We start from the raw sequence: 17,920 nt of genomic DNA, 5'->3' as shown, positions 1-17,920 counted from the left end.
AAACCCAAAAAACCAGACAAACCCAAGTTGTCCTGGTAAATAAATTCAAATCTTTGTCATATCTATTATATAATCTTCCATGTAAGTTTTTTAATTAAAGTTATTTCTGTATGCCTTGTGTGATAGAATTAAATGCTACTTATTCATAGCACATGTTCCTCCTAAACCAAAATTAAAACAATACCAAGAAACACATATTTACACACAGTGTAGGAAAAAAACCTAACCAAGTTCTATTCCATCCCTAATGTAAATACTTTGAATCCTGTCTCTTAAGAAATTTAATACTGGTACCATTGCTTCTTGCCATATTTATCACAGAGTATTTATAAAAATACAGTACCCGACACATATCTGTAGTTTCTACATAACTGGGAACACAGCTCAGAGTAACTTAGTTCGTGGATGAATTTTGTAGCCCGTCATCTCTGCCTAGCTGGTCTATCTTGGGATAAACTATATTCTTTGGGTCAAGAACCAGAGTTACAGAATATTTTCAGCCATTTGATGCTCTTACAGGGTAAAGTCAGACTGAAAATAAGACAGTGTTAAGTAAAAGAAGCTTCTTTTGTCTAACTCACCTCCTAAGGGCCCTTTCTGATTAAAAGAGGTGGGCAGAGCCCTAGATCCTACCCTACTAGACTGTTCCCATGGTGCCACCCTACTGCTGAACTTTACTTTCTTCATTTTCAAAATGGAACAAAAATGCCTATTCTACCAATTACAGGAATAATTTATAGGTTTAATGAGACTATATAAAAATACTCTATAAACAACAAAACATAAACTCATGTAATGTTAGCCACTTTTATGTTGAGCATCCTCTAAGTTCTACAAATAGTATTGTAAGCTTTACCTGCATGGTTGTTACAGTTATGGGATATTCAACATTTAAGTGAGTTAGAAGTACAAAAAAGATGGGTGGTTTGCTAAGGTCAAACAGCTAGAAAGGGACAGAGTCAGAATTCATTCAACACAATGGAAATTCCAAATGAAGGCTTACTTTTCCTTTCTGTACAGAGCTAACAGAGCAGAATTCAGCACTCTCAAGAATTGCGGGTGAGATTTAAAGAACAAGGAGCTGGAAGGAATCACTGAATAGCCTGCTTTGACGATGCAAACATCTTGATAAAACCCGCATTTGCATTTTAGAATCCCTGGGTTTCATACACTGCTTTTATCATTTTTAATGAACTGAGTAGATGAAAGTGAAAAATCTTCCTTCCATGCAAGACTATGGCTTGCCATCCCACCCAAGCTTGTACGTTTTAGTTCTACTCTACTCATATCATCAAGTTTATAAACAAATCAGAAATACAGTATGAATTAGGAAAAACAAAGATTCCCTTTGCTTTTACAGAACGGCTGATAAACAATAGAACATTCCTTTTTTAAAAAAAATTTTTTTCATAGAAGTTAATATGCCCTCCTTAGGCAGTAAGACACATTTGTTTATAACTTTAATAGCCGTATTTTTATGCTATAAAAATCAATTCTCCCATAAAAACGGTATTTCACTCTAATCTGTAAATTGTATCACTAAAATATAGGTAATACCAAGTTCTAACCTCTTAGAACATTCTGTACAAAAGATTTGAATCACTGGAATAATTGCTCAGGAAAGCAGCACTGCCTCAATTGTGATGTGATCTGGTAGTCTGTGTTCTTGTTTTCCAGTGAAAAGGTTTCATGAACATAAACACTGGGTTTCTTGTGGTCTCATCGATCAAGAGAACGTTTCTGAGCAGCTTCTGAACAAACATTTCTTAGTAAGTTGATCACAGATCTGGGATCTTCACTCCTCATAATGGCGCTGCCAGACACAATCATGTTAGCTCCTGCCTGGAAGAAGTGAACACTTAGGTTATGTCTTAAAGAAGCACAACAGCCTGCAGCAATTCTTGGACTACAGTTTCTGCCATTGCCTTCAAAGCTGCTCTGAGGTGAGCACACTAAAGCAATCTAATTCAATGAGGTAGAAAGTTAAAATGTTTAAGAATGAAAAGATAGTTATTTTAAACCCATCTAAGAAATCACTGAACTTCTAGTTAAATCCACTCTAAATAAACTATGCAGTATCTTTGCTAATATTTAGATAAGGCTCTAAACCCTTTAAGATTTTTCCCAATATATACCAGTGTTCCTCCATATACTAAAGAAGCAAGCTATTATTAATCTTTGAATTAATTACATAAATTTGTGAATAATCTGAAAGGATGATTATTGTGCGAATGTGAAACTATTCATAAGATACTGGCAACATTAAACAACATCATTTTGTGTTAGGAACAATGGAATATTTATGCCTCTTTAGCAATCTAGAACACTAGAAAGATTTTCAAGATGGTATTTTAGAAGCAATGAAAAAAAAAAAAGAAAAACAGAGACCTTTAAATTCACCTCTGAGTGTCCCAGGATTCAAAAATCTAAGAGATTTGCAAGATGGTTTTTTAGAAGCAATGAAAAAAAAAAAAGAAAAACAGAGACCTTTAAATTCACCTCTGAGTGTCCCAGGATTCAACTTAAGGAGAGAATCCCAATCTGTTATTCATTACAAGATAGGGGAGAGAACCACAAACAGACCCTGCCATAGGCCAATAATGTGAGATCTCCAATATTCTTTATAGAAGTTAGAAAAGCAAGTTATTATAAGGTACCACTTAACATGTCTCTTTATTGGAGCAAGAACAGCATGATAGCAAAGCACAGTTCAGTATAAAGCAATTCCACAAGGGACACATGAATATATGCTCAATAATCATCTGGGCAGTACTCGCCTCCTCACTTATTGCTGCCAAGCTTTGGACAGGTAGGTGTCAGGGAGAAAAGTGTGCCTGTTATAGAAGAACCTGGAAGTATAGATATACTATACTGCTGAATAAAAGCAGGTCATGCAGACAGGTGTGATGGTGCACACCTGCAATCCTGGCACTCAGGAAGCTGGGGAGGATTCCAAGTTCCAGGCTAGCCTAGACTCCATAGCAAGACCCTTTCTCAAAGAACCGTGTACCCCACGCCCCACAAAAGCAAGTAGGCCATGTAAGCAAAAATCGCCTCCAGTGGCATATGAAGGGTGACATCCTTTTATGAAGCTCAGGAGCCCAACTAAACCAGCTATGTGAAAACAAAACAAAGCAAAACAGATATATGTCATTGCCACCAAAAGGTCAAATGGGTATCAGGCCTAGATATTTAATACCCCACGCCCCACAAAAGCAAGTAGGCCATGTAAGCAAAAATCGCCTCCAAAGCAAAACAGATATATGTCATTGCCACCAAAAGGTCAAATGGGTATCAGGCCTAGATATTTATCAAAAATTGTTCAGTTCTTCCAAGTGACAAATAGATAGAACTGGCATTCAACATTCTCCTCTTGCATTAATGAACATTACTGAAATAACCACAATTTACATTTAAGAATTTATGTCATTTTAGAAATTCACTTATTGCTGTTTTCCTAATTTTACATTTGGACAACACCAACTACAAAAAATACTTTCCCAAGAAAGAAAGTCATCTTAGGAAATGAGGGAAATATGTTTGACCCACCAGACAGTGACAGTTGTTATGTGACTGACAGGAAACATGTCCAGCCACAGTCAAGCAGCAGTCTCACCTCTGCACACTTATGGACAGTGTCAGGACCTACGCCACCATCGACCTCTATATCCAGAGATGGAAACTGGGTCCTCAACCAGTGAACCTAGACACATATGAACAATTCAGTGACTCCTAAACAGGAATGTGGGGGAAAAAACAGCCCAAGTAGGCAAAAACTCAAATAATTTTATTAGCTAGCCACTAAAACACCAAATCTCTCAAACAAAAGCTATTATCAGTACAAACAATATTTTTTTTCTTTTTATTGAGTTTATTGGTACAATCTAGGTATACAATACAGTTACATTCATTACTGGGATCCTGTACCTTTACACCACAGGTCTTGGTTCTCATTTTTTCCCCTTGTCCCTGCCCTCCCTTCACCCCTCCTCCCCTCCCCGTTTGTAAACACTTTATTTCCATTTTTTCATTTTCTCATATTTTTTTTTATTTTCCCTTATTCCCTCTCCCCTACCCTTCCCACTTTCCCTACACCTTTAGCCCTTTTCTTCCTATTTCACACTATTAATAATCCCATTAGGATCTTGTGTACTATTACAGTTTTTCACACCAGAGAGACTATTCGGTATAGTACAAACAATATTACAACACATGCTTTGTAATGTATGGAAATGAATTAAGCTTTATAAAAGGGAGCTTTTTTCTGCCTGGCAAAAGGCACTTGCTTTGCCATAGTTCTGCAGAGCCTAGACTGCACGAGAACAAGACAAAGGCAAACCATTGATACTCGATGAAAATCCCAAGATATCTAGAGGCTACAGAGATAAAGATTTCTAAAGGAAATTTCCCAATAGGCATATCATACCAGTTGTGCACTCAAACTCTAAATTTGTGAGAGCTATTCATCCTGTATTAAAATGAGGCAGGCATCCCTGTTCCTCACCTCCCTAATAGGACACGTCTCCACAGACAAGTCTTTCAATATATGCTAACTGAATAAACACAGCATCAAATCTCTTTGTTACCTTTGGCATCATGTCTTCCATGAATTTCTGTCCTCCGAACCCAGGCTCTACTGTCATGACCAAGGCCATATCAATTTGATTTGCCCATGGTGCCAAATACTCAACAGTAGTTCCGGGTTTGATGGCAAGGCCAACCTGTAACAGAGATAAATCTGCTACATCACATTAACACGTATCTCCCTATGTTACTGTGGCATATCAGACTCAGTAGAAATATCCATTTTTACAAAAAATGATAAATGGAATGCATAAATTTTCCAGACCATTATGTTTTTTTTTTTTTAAAGTTAATGTGACTATCAAATGCAAATGGTTCCATATAGCAGTAACTTCCAGGCAAGATTAATGGAATATATAAATCCTATCTGACAACTCATACTTTACCTTTGGCTTCACAGCTGAAGAACAGGTGTTTACGTTAGGTCTTCTTTACCTATCAATTCCTGTTTTCCACCAAATATTCCAAACTTTGCAAGGGAATAACATAAACATTACCGCCATTATATCTTACCTTCATCCCATTCTCTCGGATATCTTTGATCAAAGCCCCTGGGTTGTCAGTGGCCTCAAGATGAAAGGTGTATTGATTGGCTCCTGCTACGGCCATTGGCTTCACCCACTGTTCAGGCCTGGCCACCATCATGTGCATATCTGCCAAGAAAAGACACAGCTCCTAAGTATCACCAGTAGGAAAGTATCTGGCTCCTATTATGACAGCTAGTCTCATAGTCTTGGCCATTTTGAATGTAAACTCTTGATATGACAAAAATTATGTTATACTTTAATACAGGTAGTTTCCCTTTATTCTGAATAGAGTTTGGTTAAATTCATTCACCCCTCCCCACAAATGCCCCTCCCCCCACATTGCCATGTATGAAAACTGAATACTAAAAATCATGAAACCTCATTTTAGTCCCGGAAATGTCACTCTAGAACAATTAAATAACTCCTATTACCTATATAGCCTTTTTCCTCTCAGAAAGCTAATTTTGTTATCATTTATTCTTTCAGCCAACCTTTACTGAACATTTACTATACCATTAAATACTCTAGGCCTTAGGTTTATGGTAGAAAGCAGACTTTTGACTGCTGTCTGTCTGCAATAGTAAGAATTACATGCATAGTGAGAAAAACACAATAAATAAAATTTTAAAAGTGGCTGACAGTTATTGGACCAATGTGGGGCAGGGGCTGCACCAAGGGAGCAGAGGTCAGGGAGGCACACAGTAAGGAGCCAGCAGTGGGCTCCGCAGGCCATGGTTGTTTTCTGAATGAGATAGGAAAATACCACAGGATTCTGGATGAAGTGACAGGCTTGACTGAGGTGGCTGGCTACTGTGACAGTAACTGAAGTAGAAAGGGTGAGGGCAGCAACTGAGTAGATGGACAAAGTTAAGATAGCAAGGATTTGGGCCTGAGCAACTAGAACACAATGGCCAGTACGTGAACAACAGAATCGTGTAGGGGGAGGGACAGACTCAATGACAGACAGGTTGACCAGGAGTCTGATCTTCATCACAATTTTAAAGCTTGGTTCACTCAAGTATGTAAGGGAGAGCAAAGGCATAGCCTTATCAAAGATCTTGAATGCTTGAAACAGCATTTCATGAAAAGGAAAGTGTAGGTGAAGAGACTAAATCAAGAAATAACTCTGTGAACAAAAACTCCTGTGCCAGATACAGGTATAGAGAATTCCTAGGTTTTTATTTTGCTAGAAGTACATTTATGACATAGTCAAGTTGTACTTAAGAAAAAAATTATAGTATTTCAGAACTTAAACTAAGACTATAAAGTTTAACAAAGCTTAGAAAGAATGTCAGGAAAAGAGTGTACACAGCTTTACTAATAAAGTCAAGGTTAAAGTTTATTTCTAAACTAGAAAAAATAAATTACAATTTCAGTAGGCAAAACTTTCCCTCCCTCTTTCATTTCTTTCACATTACTGGTGACTGAACCCAGGACCATCACAATAAACTATACCTTCCCAGCCCTCTTGAAACATGGTTTCACTAAGCAGGCCAGGAGAGACCTGAATTTGTGATCATCCTGCCTCAGCCTCCCAATATGATGGGATTATAGGCATGTGTCACATTATCTGGATTTATTTTTTTTAAATGTATTCAATCTGATGTTCCTTATATCATGTAATCTAAACAAGGAAAATTCAATCTGGCTTATAATATCCAGTTCATCCATTCTTTAAGATACCAGATCCCTCAGTCATTCCTATTCAATCTCCAACCTACAGTACCTGACAATCCTTACTGGAGAATCTCCACAATTTGGAGGAGTCATGGATCATTAATCTGCCTACAGTTAACAAGATCAGCAACTCTCAAACATGCTGGTACCTTGTGTTCCCTTTACATTCAAAACTTATTGAAGAGCCCAAAAAAATTTTGTTGACTTATAGATATTTAATGTATTTAAATGTATTAGATATTTAATGTATTGTGTGAAAACACTTTAAATTACCTACTTATCAATTCATTAATAAACCATTATACTAATTCAATAATATAATAAACTATTATACTAAATTAAAGTCCCGTTTATTCATGGTTTTGCTTTCTGCTGTTTCATTTCTGAGATTTTCTGCTATGAGTCCATGGTCCAAAATGATACAAAATTCCAGAAATAAACAAACCCTAAGTTTTAAACTGCCTCAAAACACCTTGCTCTGTGAATGACCTCTCTGTCCAATGAATCCACACTCTATACCCTACCGGCCCATTAGTCATGCAGTGGCCATTCTGGTAATCAGATCCACTATCATGGCATCAGTGTCATATGCAAGGGACCCATAATTTACTTAATAATCGCCCCAAAGCTCATAAGCAGTGATGCTGACAGTTCAGATATGCCAAAGAGAGGCTGTGAAGTGCTTCCTCTATTATTTCACATCATCACAAGAGTAAATACTGCACAGTAAGATATTTTGAGACGATACATATGCTTGTTTACAGTGCTTTGTTATAGCTATTGTATTATTGTTGCTAATCTCTTAGAATGCCTAATTCATAAATTAAACTACATCATAGTATGGATGTACTATGTATGGAAGAAACATAGTCCAGTTGGTCTCTGATTTAACAATGGCTGAAAGCTTCACAGCATGATCTTTTCCTATGTGAGTGATATGTGAACAGTAAATACTCCCTCCCAATGCGGCAATGAGCCACAGCTCCCAGTCACCCATGTGGTCACAGGGTGAACAACTGATTCAGTAAAGTGTATTGTGTTGCCAGTTGGATATAGGTGTAATAAATCACACAAGATATCCATCAATTATTATAAAACAGCCTCTGTGTTAAATGATTTTTATGTAACAATTAGTTATTTTAAGTACTGCATATGTTTAAGATAGGTTAGGTGAAGTTAGTTTGACAGGTTAGGGTTATTAGATGCATTTTTGACTTATACTTCCAACTTCCAACACATTTACTAGGAAGTAAGCTCTTTGTAAGTCAAGGATCATCCTCAGGAAGCTGTCAATCTTAAGAGTGGTAAAAGATAAAACTTTTCCAATTTTCTATTTTTCTCTTGCAGGCTCTAATTTGTATCAGTAGCAACAAAAACTGACAAGGTGTTTTTCCTAAAGTTGCGAGTTCTTTTGTTAATTTAAAAGAATTTGTTAGTAAAACAGTCAATTCTTAAAAAGTACCAGGTTATCTGCCAGTTGTTTTTCCAAGAAAAAAAATGGTGTTCATTGAAAAAGCTAATTCAGATCATAATTCAAACTATCATGTAAGATAATTTCCTCGAAAAAAGTGCTGCACCTGAGTATGCACAAGGGCCTTCTCTTCATATAAATGTTCAACAGGCACATACTCAAGAGCCAAGATGTATTTAAATCAATAATTTATGCTGTTTCAAAAGGACACTTCCTGTGGACACAGTGAGGATGCATTTATGACTACTGGAATAGCTCAACACCACTGCAACTATCTGGGTTAAAGCATCACCAAGCCAAATCACCATTTGCACCATAAACATAATAAGCAACAAGTAACACCTTGGTATTATGAAAGCAGCTCTGACGCACAGCCGACTGGAACAGGTCTTAAGGATATCTATGGCCCAAACTATACTATAACAGTATTATTATATTGTTAGTACTGACTGATTTAGATAACAAGGCAAAAAGATTTCTTATCACTTTACTCCTTAGATGGTTTGTTTTGTTTTCTCAGAGAGTGTCTCACTATGTAGCCCAGGCTGGTCTTGAAGTTGCAGGGATCCACCTGCCTCAGCCTCCCAAGTGCTGAGATTACAGGCATGGGCCACCACACTGGACTTCCTTAGATGGTTATTTCTACTTAGTACTAAGATGGAGCAGTTACAAATTTCAGAAGTTTACATACAGTTTGTGATTTAGATCTTAAAATATATTCGTGTAGCAATTTATCCAAAAACAAAGACACAAGAATTAACAAAAAATAAAAATCCTTCTTTTAGAAATGTTATTTAGCAAGTTTTTCAGCAAACAATAAGAGCAGGAGAAAAAGTGAAGTGCACATGGAAGTAGCAGTAGGACTAGAAAGAGGAGAGACACTTGATAGGAGAAGACACAGATAGCATTTAGAAATCACACCAGGAGCCAAAATAAAAGGCAAAAAAATTTTAAGCCCCACATAAGGAAGCTAGAAGCAGAGGATTCAACAGCTATTTTACAGTCAAACTATGCTATTTCATCCAACTCTTTTTGTGAAAAATTCACAAAAAAGAGTCATGGTATCTGGTATACATTAATTAAAGAAGAAATTTACTTTGGAAATTTCATTTTCTAAACAGTGGCAAAAACAAAAACAAAAAGTTTAGCTAAATCAAACAGCTGTAATCCATTATTTGGAAATTTCAAATGATGACCATGTCACTGTAACTCTGCTTGTCCTGGCCCCTGAATTAAGTGATAAAGCACGTTTTTCTTCAGGCCTCATGAATTCTCCAGAAAGGACAGAAATGTTCCATAGCTGCACAGTACAAACCAATAGTCATTTGCCTGCGTGGGCTGAGGACCTGCAGTGTTAGGAATGTGGATGAGAAACTCAAATGTTTCATTTTAATTACTTCTAAATAGTTATATGTGGTTTGAGACTACCATAGTGAACAGCAGAGTTCTTTACAAAACTGGCCAGTACTATGCTGATAAAAATAATAAAAAAAAAGTTCTATTAAATTTTACAAGTTACGTAAAAATGCTTTATAAAAACTAGTATAATTTTTTATGTACAAAAGACTTGGCAAATGAGGCAGTGCTAATATAGTTTATTCTTATTATCCTAGGACACTGAAGTGGAGCATATTTAGGCTGTATGCGTAGAATGCTACACTTTCCATGAAATAAATGACTTCCAGACCATAAATCAGTCAAGTGATTCATAAATTCAATTAATGGGCCGGGGATTTGGCTCAGTGGTTCCGCTGCCTGCCTCGCAAGCATAAGGGACCGAGTTAGATCCCCAGCAAAACAAAAAAAAAAACCCCTAAAACCCCAAACCAAAAAACAAACAAAAAAAACCCATAAATTCAATTAACAATTACACTGAGTCCCAAACCTGTATCAATGCTTAACTTTAGGGCATTAAATAAGGTGGAGTTAATTTCTGCTCTCATGGATTTTATAGTCTGATAAAAGTAATCTCTGATCAAAGGAAGTTCTAAGAAGAAAATCAACAAGATCTTAACTGGATAAAAATTAATTTAGCATAGATGCTTAGAAAATGACAAGTGACTTGAGGCCCAAAGATGAGGCAGTCAGCCAAGTAAAAAGCTTCGTAGGCAGACAGTAGCAAGTATCAAGGCTCTGAGGCAGAAGAAAGTTTTTTGCTACTGAACTCAGGCTACTGAAGCCCTAGCACAGGGAGCAGTCAGGAGGACAGGGGAAAAGGGTACAAGATGAACTCAAAGTTAAGAAATCAACTATCCACTTTTCCTTTATTTGAACAACATATTCAACTTCAGAAGGTATAACACCCACTTACCAAAGAAAGGGTCCTGGCCTAGCTGCTTTCGGAGGCTTTCTACCACAGGGTGACCAAAGGTGATGTTGGGAACAAAATGCCTACAAGACAAACAAAATCTTACTCTGAAAATGTTTTCAATTCAGTTTCTGTATTTTTGTCACTATGAAGTGTGATGAGGATAGTGGAGACTGTCTGGGACTTTTTCAACTTAATACAATATTAAAGTAAAAATGACTGGATTAATTTTGGTTTTCCAGAACAATTTCGCCTTGATGTTACAACAAATATGCAATGTCACAAGTATCATCATAATGATCAGTCTATAATTCATAACCTATGACAGAAATGCAAAGACAACAAAGTAAAAAAAAACTCCAAAGTTTGACTCACCTAATGCACACACTAGTTAGTAAAGTTCACAGTTCTAACACAGGTCTCCTGAATCCTAGCTTGTCAGTGGAAACTTGTAGCTACCTCTGATACATTTCAACCACAGAGCACTAAATGACGGTTTATTTAAACTTTCCTAAAGATAACTATTTTTACCTTGGGTTTACTACAGGACAGGGACTGTACCCTACTTCATTTCATCTTTACAACAGCCAGATGAAAAGGTACTATTATTACTCCCATTGAAAAACACAGACTAAATAACGTCCTTAGGTCATTCAGTTAATAATCTGTGGAGGAAGGAATCAAATGAAATATGTCTGCATCAAACCCAAAATAGTCTTTAACCTGCTTTCAGTTAGTACTTCTGTTGTGTCTCTTGTTCAATAAAATACTTAACAAAACCTCAATTTCCATGGTAGGTACATTAAGTACTATGTTTTGGGAAGAAATATGTTGGCGTTCCTTTTAGCCTGAGTTTACAAACTCACTGGCTATAGATGGCTAGTGACTCACCAAAATTCATGACCCTACTGCCACAGAATTGGAGTAAATGGGAAACCAGCTCACCCAAGGACTACATTTCCCAGCTCCCTTTATGTCCAAAGCAGCCCATGTGACTAACTGTTGTAAGGGTACTATGAGTTCAAGTGATGTGTATCATTGCAGAGTCCAGAAGTGGTACATGAGCGTTCCTAATCCAAAAACCCAAAATGTTTTCAAATTAGAAACTTTTTGAGTGCCAACATGATGCCATGGGTAGTAAAGTCCACTCATTATGAAACAGACGACAGTCGAAACTCTGGGACACTGAACAGCACTATATAAAATTACCTTCAGATGTGTATAAGCTGGATAGAAAAAAAATGAATTTTATTTTTAGATTTGGGTACCATTCCCCCCCCAAGTATCTCATTACATATATGCAAGTATTCCAAAATAAAAACTAAAACACTTCTGTTCTCAAGCATTTTGGATAAGGTTGTTTTCTACTAATTGTGGTGCAGGCAAATAAATATCAGGGCCTTGAGCATGCTAAGCAATTGTTATGTCACTGAGCTACAATCCCAGCCCGCATTTTGGATAAGGGATATTCAACCTAATCCAAAATTCTTTTCCTACTCTCACTGTATCATTTTACCATTAAAGCCCTTCAAAATGAATGAAAACTATTCCCTTGAATTACTGTAGGAGAGGCATGGCGGCACATGCCTTAATCTCAGCACACTTGCTGAGGCAGGAGAATTACAAGTTCAAGGACAGCCTAGGCAACTCAGCAAGGCTTTGTCTCAAACAAACAAAAGGGAAGGGGATGCAGCGCAACATGAAAGCACTGGGTTCAATCCCCAGTACCACAAAAACAAACAATGATTGACTTTGAGAAAAGTTAAACAATAATGAACAGACAGTAGGTGATTATAGATAAAACTGTTAAAATTAAGAGCAAATATTACAGAATGTTAAGAGATCATGAGATTTATAAAACAATAGGATTTGTAAAGATGGGGAAAGGAAGGAAATAAAGGCAGAAATAAGCAAGTAATGTTCCAAGAAGGAGGAAATAGTATTGACCAGCTTGGCTGGTAGGAAAAATATGAGCGATAGGTTTTATCAAATTAAGGATGTCAAGTGCCAAACTCAACTCTTCAAACTTTATCCCACTGTAAATATGAAGTAAGATTTCAAAGCAAGCAGTAAATAATAGCTAAGACACAAACAATAAAGCAGAAAGATGGGCTGGGCAATAAATTGCAAGGAAGGTAAGAAAAGGTGTTAAAAGGTGGTAAGGAATAGTAATAATGACAAGGGATTGCAAGACTACCTGGATTTGTCAAATGATTAGATGTGGGGGAAGAGAGAGCAAAAGAGAACAAAACCTGGGCTGTGTGGTTCTAGGTACAGGTATCTGGCAGAGTAAGTACTAGTGATATACCATTCAGGCTCAAGTTTTAAACACATCCCACATACTAAACTTTAAAATCTCACAACAACCCCCTGAAACAGGTACTGTTATCTGTACTCTACTGATGAGGAAAAGGGGCCTGAGGTCAAACAACCAGTAAGTACCACAGGTAGGAAAGAAACACAGGCAATATGGATTCTAAAGCCAGGTTCTCAGCTACTATGTTCATCTGCCTGGACAATAAAAACAACAAGAAGTCTGGGGGACAGAACATAGCTGAAAGGGATAGACAAGGGCAGTCACTTTCACTCATTAACATATGGGTCCTTACAGCCTGGATTTCTAGTATTTAGTAAATTGGTGACTAAAGGAAATCACTACTGGAATTATAGATAAGATGATATGTTATGTAAACTAGAAATAAGGGTCTACTAAGAAGTCAATAAGGCTTACTGCACATTATATAATTTTGGAATTAAAAGATTCTGGTTTCATACTCTGTTCATTTACTGTGTGGCCTTTGTAGTCTTGATCTTAAATTTCATTTATAATAAAGGTAAAAGGATGCATAAAATGCTCCAGTATTCTCAGAAGAAAGCAAAGGCTCCTGGGCTAGGCCACAACAACAACAAAAAGGGCTACAAACCTCAGCATGAAGTCAGGCTGTGGTGAATTTGCGTGACAACAGTACCCACAGTGCTACAAATGGATATCAAGCCTACAGACTCCAACTTGGAAAACACTAAATTCACTCTAAGGAGGAGAAATTACATCAGAAAGTCTGCTTCATTCTACTTTGTTTTCCCTGAAGGAACATTTTGCAGTAGTGTTTAAGAAATAAAATGCAATAACTAATTCTTTTCCCAAGGATTCATTGGAATTAACCATAACCATTTGTAACATAAGACTAAAATTCTCTCATCTGTCATGATGTTCCATCACAAATCTTAAACTTTACTTAGAATATAACGGTAATACAATCTGTATCAGACAAATAATGCAAAGATGCTGATTAAGGCTGATGTATTATTCATCAAGGCTGTAACCAGAAGGGCAGGGATTTAGCACAGTGGTAATGCCGCCTGACTTGCAAGCACAAGGACCCAAGTTCAATTCACGGTACCCAAAAAAAAAGACTGTAACCAGAAAACAATCTTCTAGTAAGCCAGGACAATCTAACAAGCCAATGGGACCCAGCAGGTAAAATCCAGGAGCAAGGAGGACAGAGAGGAGTGGGGACAAATGAACACCCGGCCTGGCAAAAGTGGCTGCTGCCCTTCTCAGATCCCCCATCAGGGCTCTGGCAGAGGGTGGATCAATCCTTAAATTAAAAAAAAAAAAAAAAAAAAATTCCAAATATCCAACCATATGAGTAGCTCCCCCCTTCTGCAGTAATCTCCAAACTGGTTCTGACTTTCTAGATAAAGATATTCAATGCAAATCAGGAAAGAAATTAGAGCCCTAAGAGAGGAGGGACACTAGGAAGTAAGCACATCCAAACCATGTTTGATGAAATTTAGAAAATTCAGGAAAGAGAGAAACTCAGGGCAGTGCCATGAGGAAGGCATGCTGCACTGCCACCCTCAAAATGGACCCCTCAGCCCCACACTCACACCACTAGCATAGGAGATGCACAGCCCTTGGCAGAGGGGCACTGCACTCAGCTCAGCCAGGTCCTGCCTCTTGTGGCAGGACATCAACAAAAGAGGCCGAACCTTCCCAAACTGATTTGTTCCTCTGCAGAAGGGAAATAAACACAATTCTTTCTTTAAAAAGTATGTGAAGACTAAAAGGGAAAGAGCTTAAAAGCTGCGGAATTTAGTTTCTCCAATCCGGCCTTTCTTGGTGAAAGGCGATCCATTTAAAAAATATTTATTTTATTTAATAAGCTCAAGATATGTCACAAGGCTGGGAGGGGGAGAAGTGATTCTTAAGAGAGTCCTCCCATGGTTAATTTAATCATGCAGTCATTTAACAAATAGTAATTAAGCCTGTTGTGCTGCTTTACTGTAGAGAATACTACAGTTAGCAAGACAGACGTGAAGGAGATAACAAAAATAAGTGTATAAATTATTCTTTGAGAATCCAGAAATGTCTTATTTTTTCCAAGCCCAGGACTCACAGAAAGCTCTGAGATAACTCAGGCTGTTAACACTGCTCCTAACTCTGGCCCCCCCATTTCCTACCTATAAGGCAAGACTGCCATATTCCTCAATGTCAAAAATGCTGGCAATAACAAGAACACCAAGCGACTATGTTTGTGTGTGCTAATGCATAAGAAGTGCCACAACAGAAATGGATGAGTGGTCAGACATATTGCTACTCTTGCTGTTACTAATACTCTTGACCTGCAAATGAGAACAAATGATTTTCTCCATCCACTTCACTAACCTATACATGAGCTACTAAAGCAAGTTGCTTTCAGTAACAAATAGATTGACACACTAAGTAGAACTACATATGATGGCAAAAAAATCAAGCTTATGCGAAAGGCAGTATTTAATAATAACCTTATACATTGCACCTGTAATTCTTAGTGCTCTAAGGTCAAGGCTTACCATATTAGTAAGACAGATTTAGGAGGTGGAGTGGAAAAGAGGTCAGATTTAGCCACACAGAACAAAGAAGACAAAATTCTTACAGAGAAGTGAGTGACATTAAAAGGAGCTAATTAATCTGTTCAATGTAACACCAACTTGCACACCTGCATGACGGCACATGGAGGTTTTACCTATTTGAAGTTAATTTTTTCTATCCTGATCCAAGGTTATGACTTTTATGGTTTTATGACCAGGTTACAGTGGGGATTCAGAAAATGGTAGACACTTGGCAAAGCCAACAAGACATAAAATTAAGTCTGTCACAATCTCTGTAGTCTTGAGGAAGGAAGTCTGTTTTTTTCTATTAGGTTTGTATCCTCATTTTAGAACCAGGTTAAGAAAGTTGTACTCTGAAACATTATGTGCTATTACTATAGTGCTTATTACTTACAAAAAACTGACCTCCCTGAAGAGAAAATAGGCAGTAAAATCAAAATTCGAATAACGATACAACAATTATACAGAATTCACTATATTCCAGGCACAGTAAACTTCACTTTTCCACAAAAGTCTAAGTAGTAGGTTCTAAATATTCCCAGTTCTCAAGAAATGAAACTGAAGCTCACTGATAAGTGGCTTGTCCAAGATAAACTGGCAAAAGGAAACACTTGAGCAATCTTACTCCAAGTGCCAAGCTCTCGGTCCGTAACTAGCCAGCCACATGAGCTTGGGAAAGGCTTGCCCGTCCCCACGGGCCTCAGTCTCCACATCAACACAACAAAGACGCGTCTCAGAGCTTCAAGGTCGCTTCAGGGTCCTCGAGTCACACGTTAGGTGGGGGTGGGGAGGAGCTGAGGTCTGGGACCAAGTGCAGCCCGCTCTGCAGCGGAGTGAGCTCCTTCCGCGCTGGCCCAGTTCCGACCCCAGGCCCCTCCTCACAAGTGCACTAGGAGCAAGGTGCTCCGTGGGGAAGAACCCAGCAGGGACTCCGTCAAGGTGCGCCGTCTCGCGCCACGCGGCAACCCGCCCCGATCCCCCAGGAGTTACCCGTCCATCACATCCAGGTGCAGATAATCGGCCCCGGAGTCTAACATCCGGAGACACTCGGCCCCTAAACTGGCTAGGTCACTGTTAAGGATAGACGGGCCAATCTTGCAGCCCGATGCCATGGTGTTGGTTCCCTAAAATAAGTTGTCCCAGGAAGCCGTCGGCAAGAATTGGGCACACAGTTTGGACCTGCTCTTTCCCTGTACAGTCTTCCGGACGCTGCCGGAAGCAGCTGTCCTGAAAGAGGAAGTCCCGCCTCCTCCGAGTGGGAGGGGCCGTTAGGGGCGCGGGCCTGGCAGAGGGGCTAATTCCGCCTTTTCCTGACGCCAGTTCCGCTCAGTTTTGCAGTCTTTCGCCTTACCTTGTTCAAGGAGTTTCTTAAACTTCATTGGCCTTACTTTGTGTGCAGTTGTCTCTTCTCACTTTTTTCTTCTCCTTCATTTGCTTATCCAATTGCTTTCTTTTCCCCGCTCCGCCGGCAAGTGCTATGTTTGCCTTTAAGAATCAACAAAACCTTTCCTCTGTTTCTCTCCTATAGCAGAGCTCATGTCGCAAGTTGGAGCAACCTTAGCTCTGGCTGTTTCTGGCTTGCTCTAGCTAGGTGACTAGACGAGTCACTTCTCCTCGCCTCAGTTTTCTCATGCGTAAAGACACCTGCCCGGCATTTAGCTTCGTTTTGAGGATTAAAAGAGGCCAGGTATAATGCTCCCCACGGGCTGCCTGGTGGTCAGTACAAAATGGTGGTTATTATTACTACCCACCTTTGCTGCTTCTGTCCCTTGATCCTTTCTTTTTGTTTTTCCCTGTCAGCAGTGTTTACTGACAAATTTAGTACATCTGTTTTCTGTTTGTTCACCATACAGAAATGGATAAGTGTCCTGCTTCAAATGTGTCTGAAGTCTTGGGGTTAGGAAAAGAGATGGAAGTAAAAATCACATGAGCAGGAGGATATAAAGATTTAGCAGGAGTAATTCCTAGGGCGTAAGGATAGAGCATGACATAATCTATATTAAAGATGCAGTGGTGGTAAATTGGATCCCATGGTCTTTATGGCCACATACAAAAGACAACTGAATCTTTAGTATTCCCAATAGGAAATACATCAGTCACTGCAGCACGTTATAGTCTTAGTAGTGAAGTCAGTTGTTGGGGTACCTGTCTTGTCTTTCATTGTTCCCATTTCTGCTTTATTTTGAAAGGTAAAAGCACGGGTAGAATGGAGCTCAATGAGGGGAGGGGGCAACTGGACATGTCTTAATTGAATGGTAACCTCAGCCCAGAGTGGGTGGAAGAGATACAGGAAGGCATCCACAGGGATCCAAAATAAACATTTTGCTGAAAAGGGGCAACTGGACATGTCTTAATTGAATGGTAACCTCAGACCAGAGTGGGTGGAAGAGATACAGGAAGGCATCCACAGGGATCCAAAATAAACATTTTGCTGAATGAGCCAACCCGACCCCTATGGAGAGAAATAAAACTTAGTCA

General features: G+C 38.6%; 1 protein-coding gene across 4 annotated transcripts; it reads right to left on the bottom strand.

Annotated features, from left to right (window-relative positions):
* Positions 1-715: 715 nt before the first annotated feature.
* On the bottom strand, positions 716-16,658 carry Rpe (ribulose-5-phosphate-3-epimerase). Of its 4 annotated transcripts, none has more exons than XM_010616059.3 (6): positions 16,433-16,658; positions 10,571-10,650; positions 5,098-5,237; positions 4,587-4,721; positions 3,617-3,703; positions 716-1,842 (listed from the first exon to the last, which is right to left on the bottom strand). In XM_010616059.3, the coding sequence occupies exons 1-6, from the start codon at positions 16,552-16,554 to the stop codon at positions 1,720-1,722; spliced, it is 687 nt and encodes a 228-aa protein (XP_010614361.1). In that variant the 5' UTR covers positions 16,555-16,658; the 3' UTR covers positions 716-1,719. The 4 variants fall into 4 exon arrangements, with proteins under 4 accessions (XP_010614361.1, XP_010614362.1, XP_033620490.1 ...); XM_033764599.1 differs by having other exon boundaries at positions 1,746-1,838; XM_033764598.1 differs by having other exon boundaries at positions 1,766-1,842; positions 3,550-3,703.
* Between the last annotated feature and the right edge of the window lie 1,262 nt (positions 16,659-17,920).

This window comes from Fukomys damarensis, unplaced genomic scaffold (assembly GCF_012274545.1).
Source record: "Fukomys damarensis isolate Sample0158 unplaced genomic scaffold, DMR_v1.0_HiC HiC_scaffold_16, whole genome shotgun sequence".
Lineage (NCBI taxonomy): Eukaryota > Metazoa > Chordata > Mammalia > Rodentia > Bathyergidae > Fukomys > Fukomys damarensis.
The sequence above is the reverse complement of the archived record's forward strand: the minus strand, read 5'-3'. Positions and strand labels throughout refer to the sequence as shown.

Excerpts from the sequence above, each read along its gene's own strand:
- Rpe (XM_010616059.3), bottom strand. The coding sequence starts at position 16,554 with ATGGCATCGGGCTGCAAGATTGGCCCGTCTATCCTTAACAGTGACCTA. Across the intron at positions 4,722-5,097 it reads TCCGAGAGAATGGGATGAAG|GTTGGCCTTGCCATCAAACC; the intron begins GTAAGATATAAT and ends TCTCTGTTACAG. Across the intron at positions 1,843-3,616 it reads CTGTCCATAAGTGTGCAGAG|GCAGGAGCTAACATGATTGT; the intron begins GTGAGACTGCTG and ends CACTTCTTCCAG.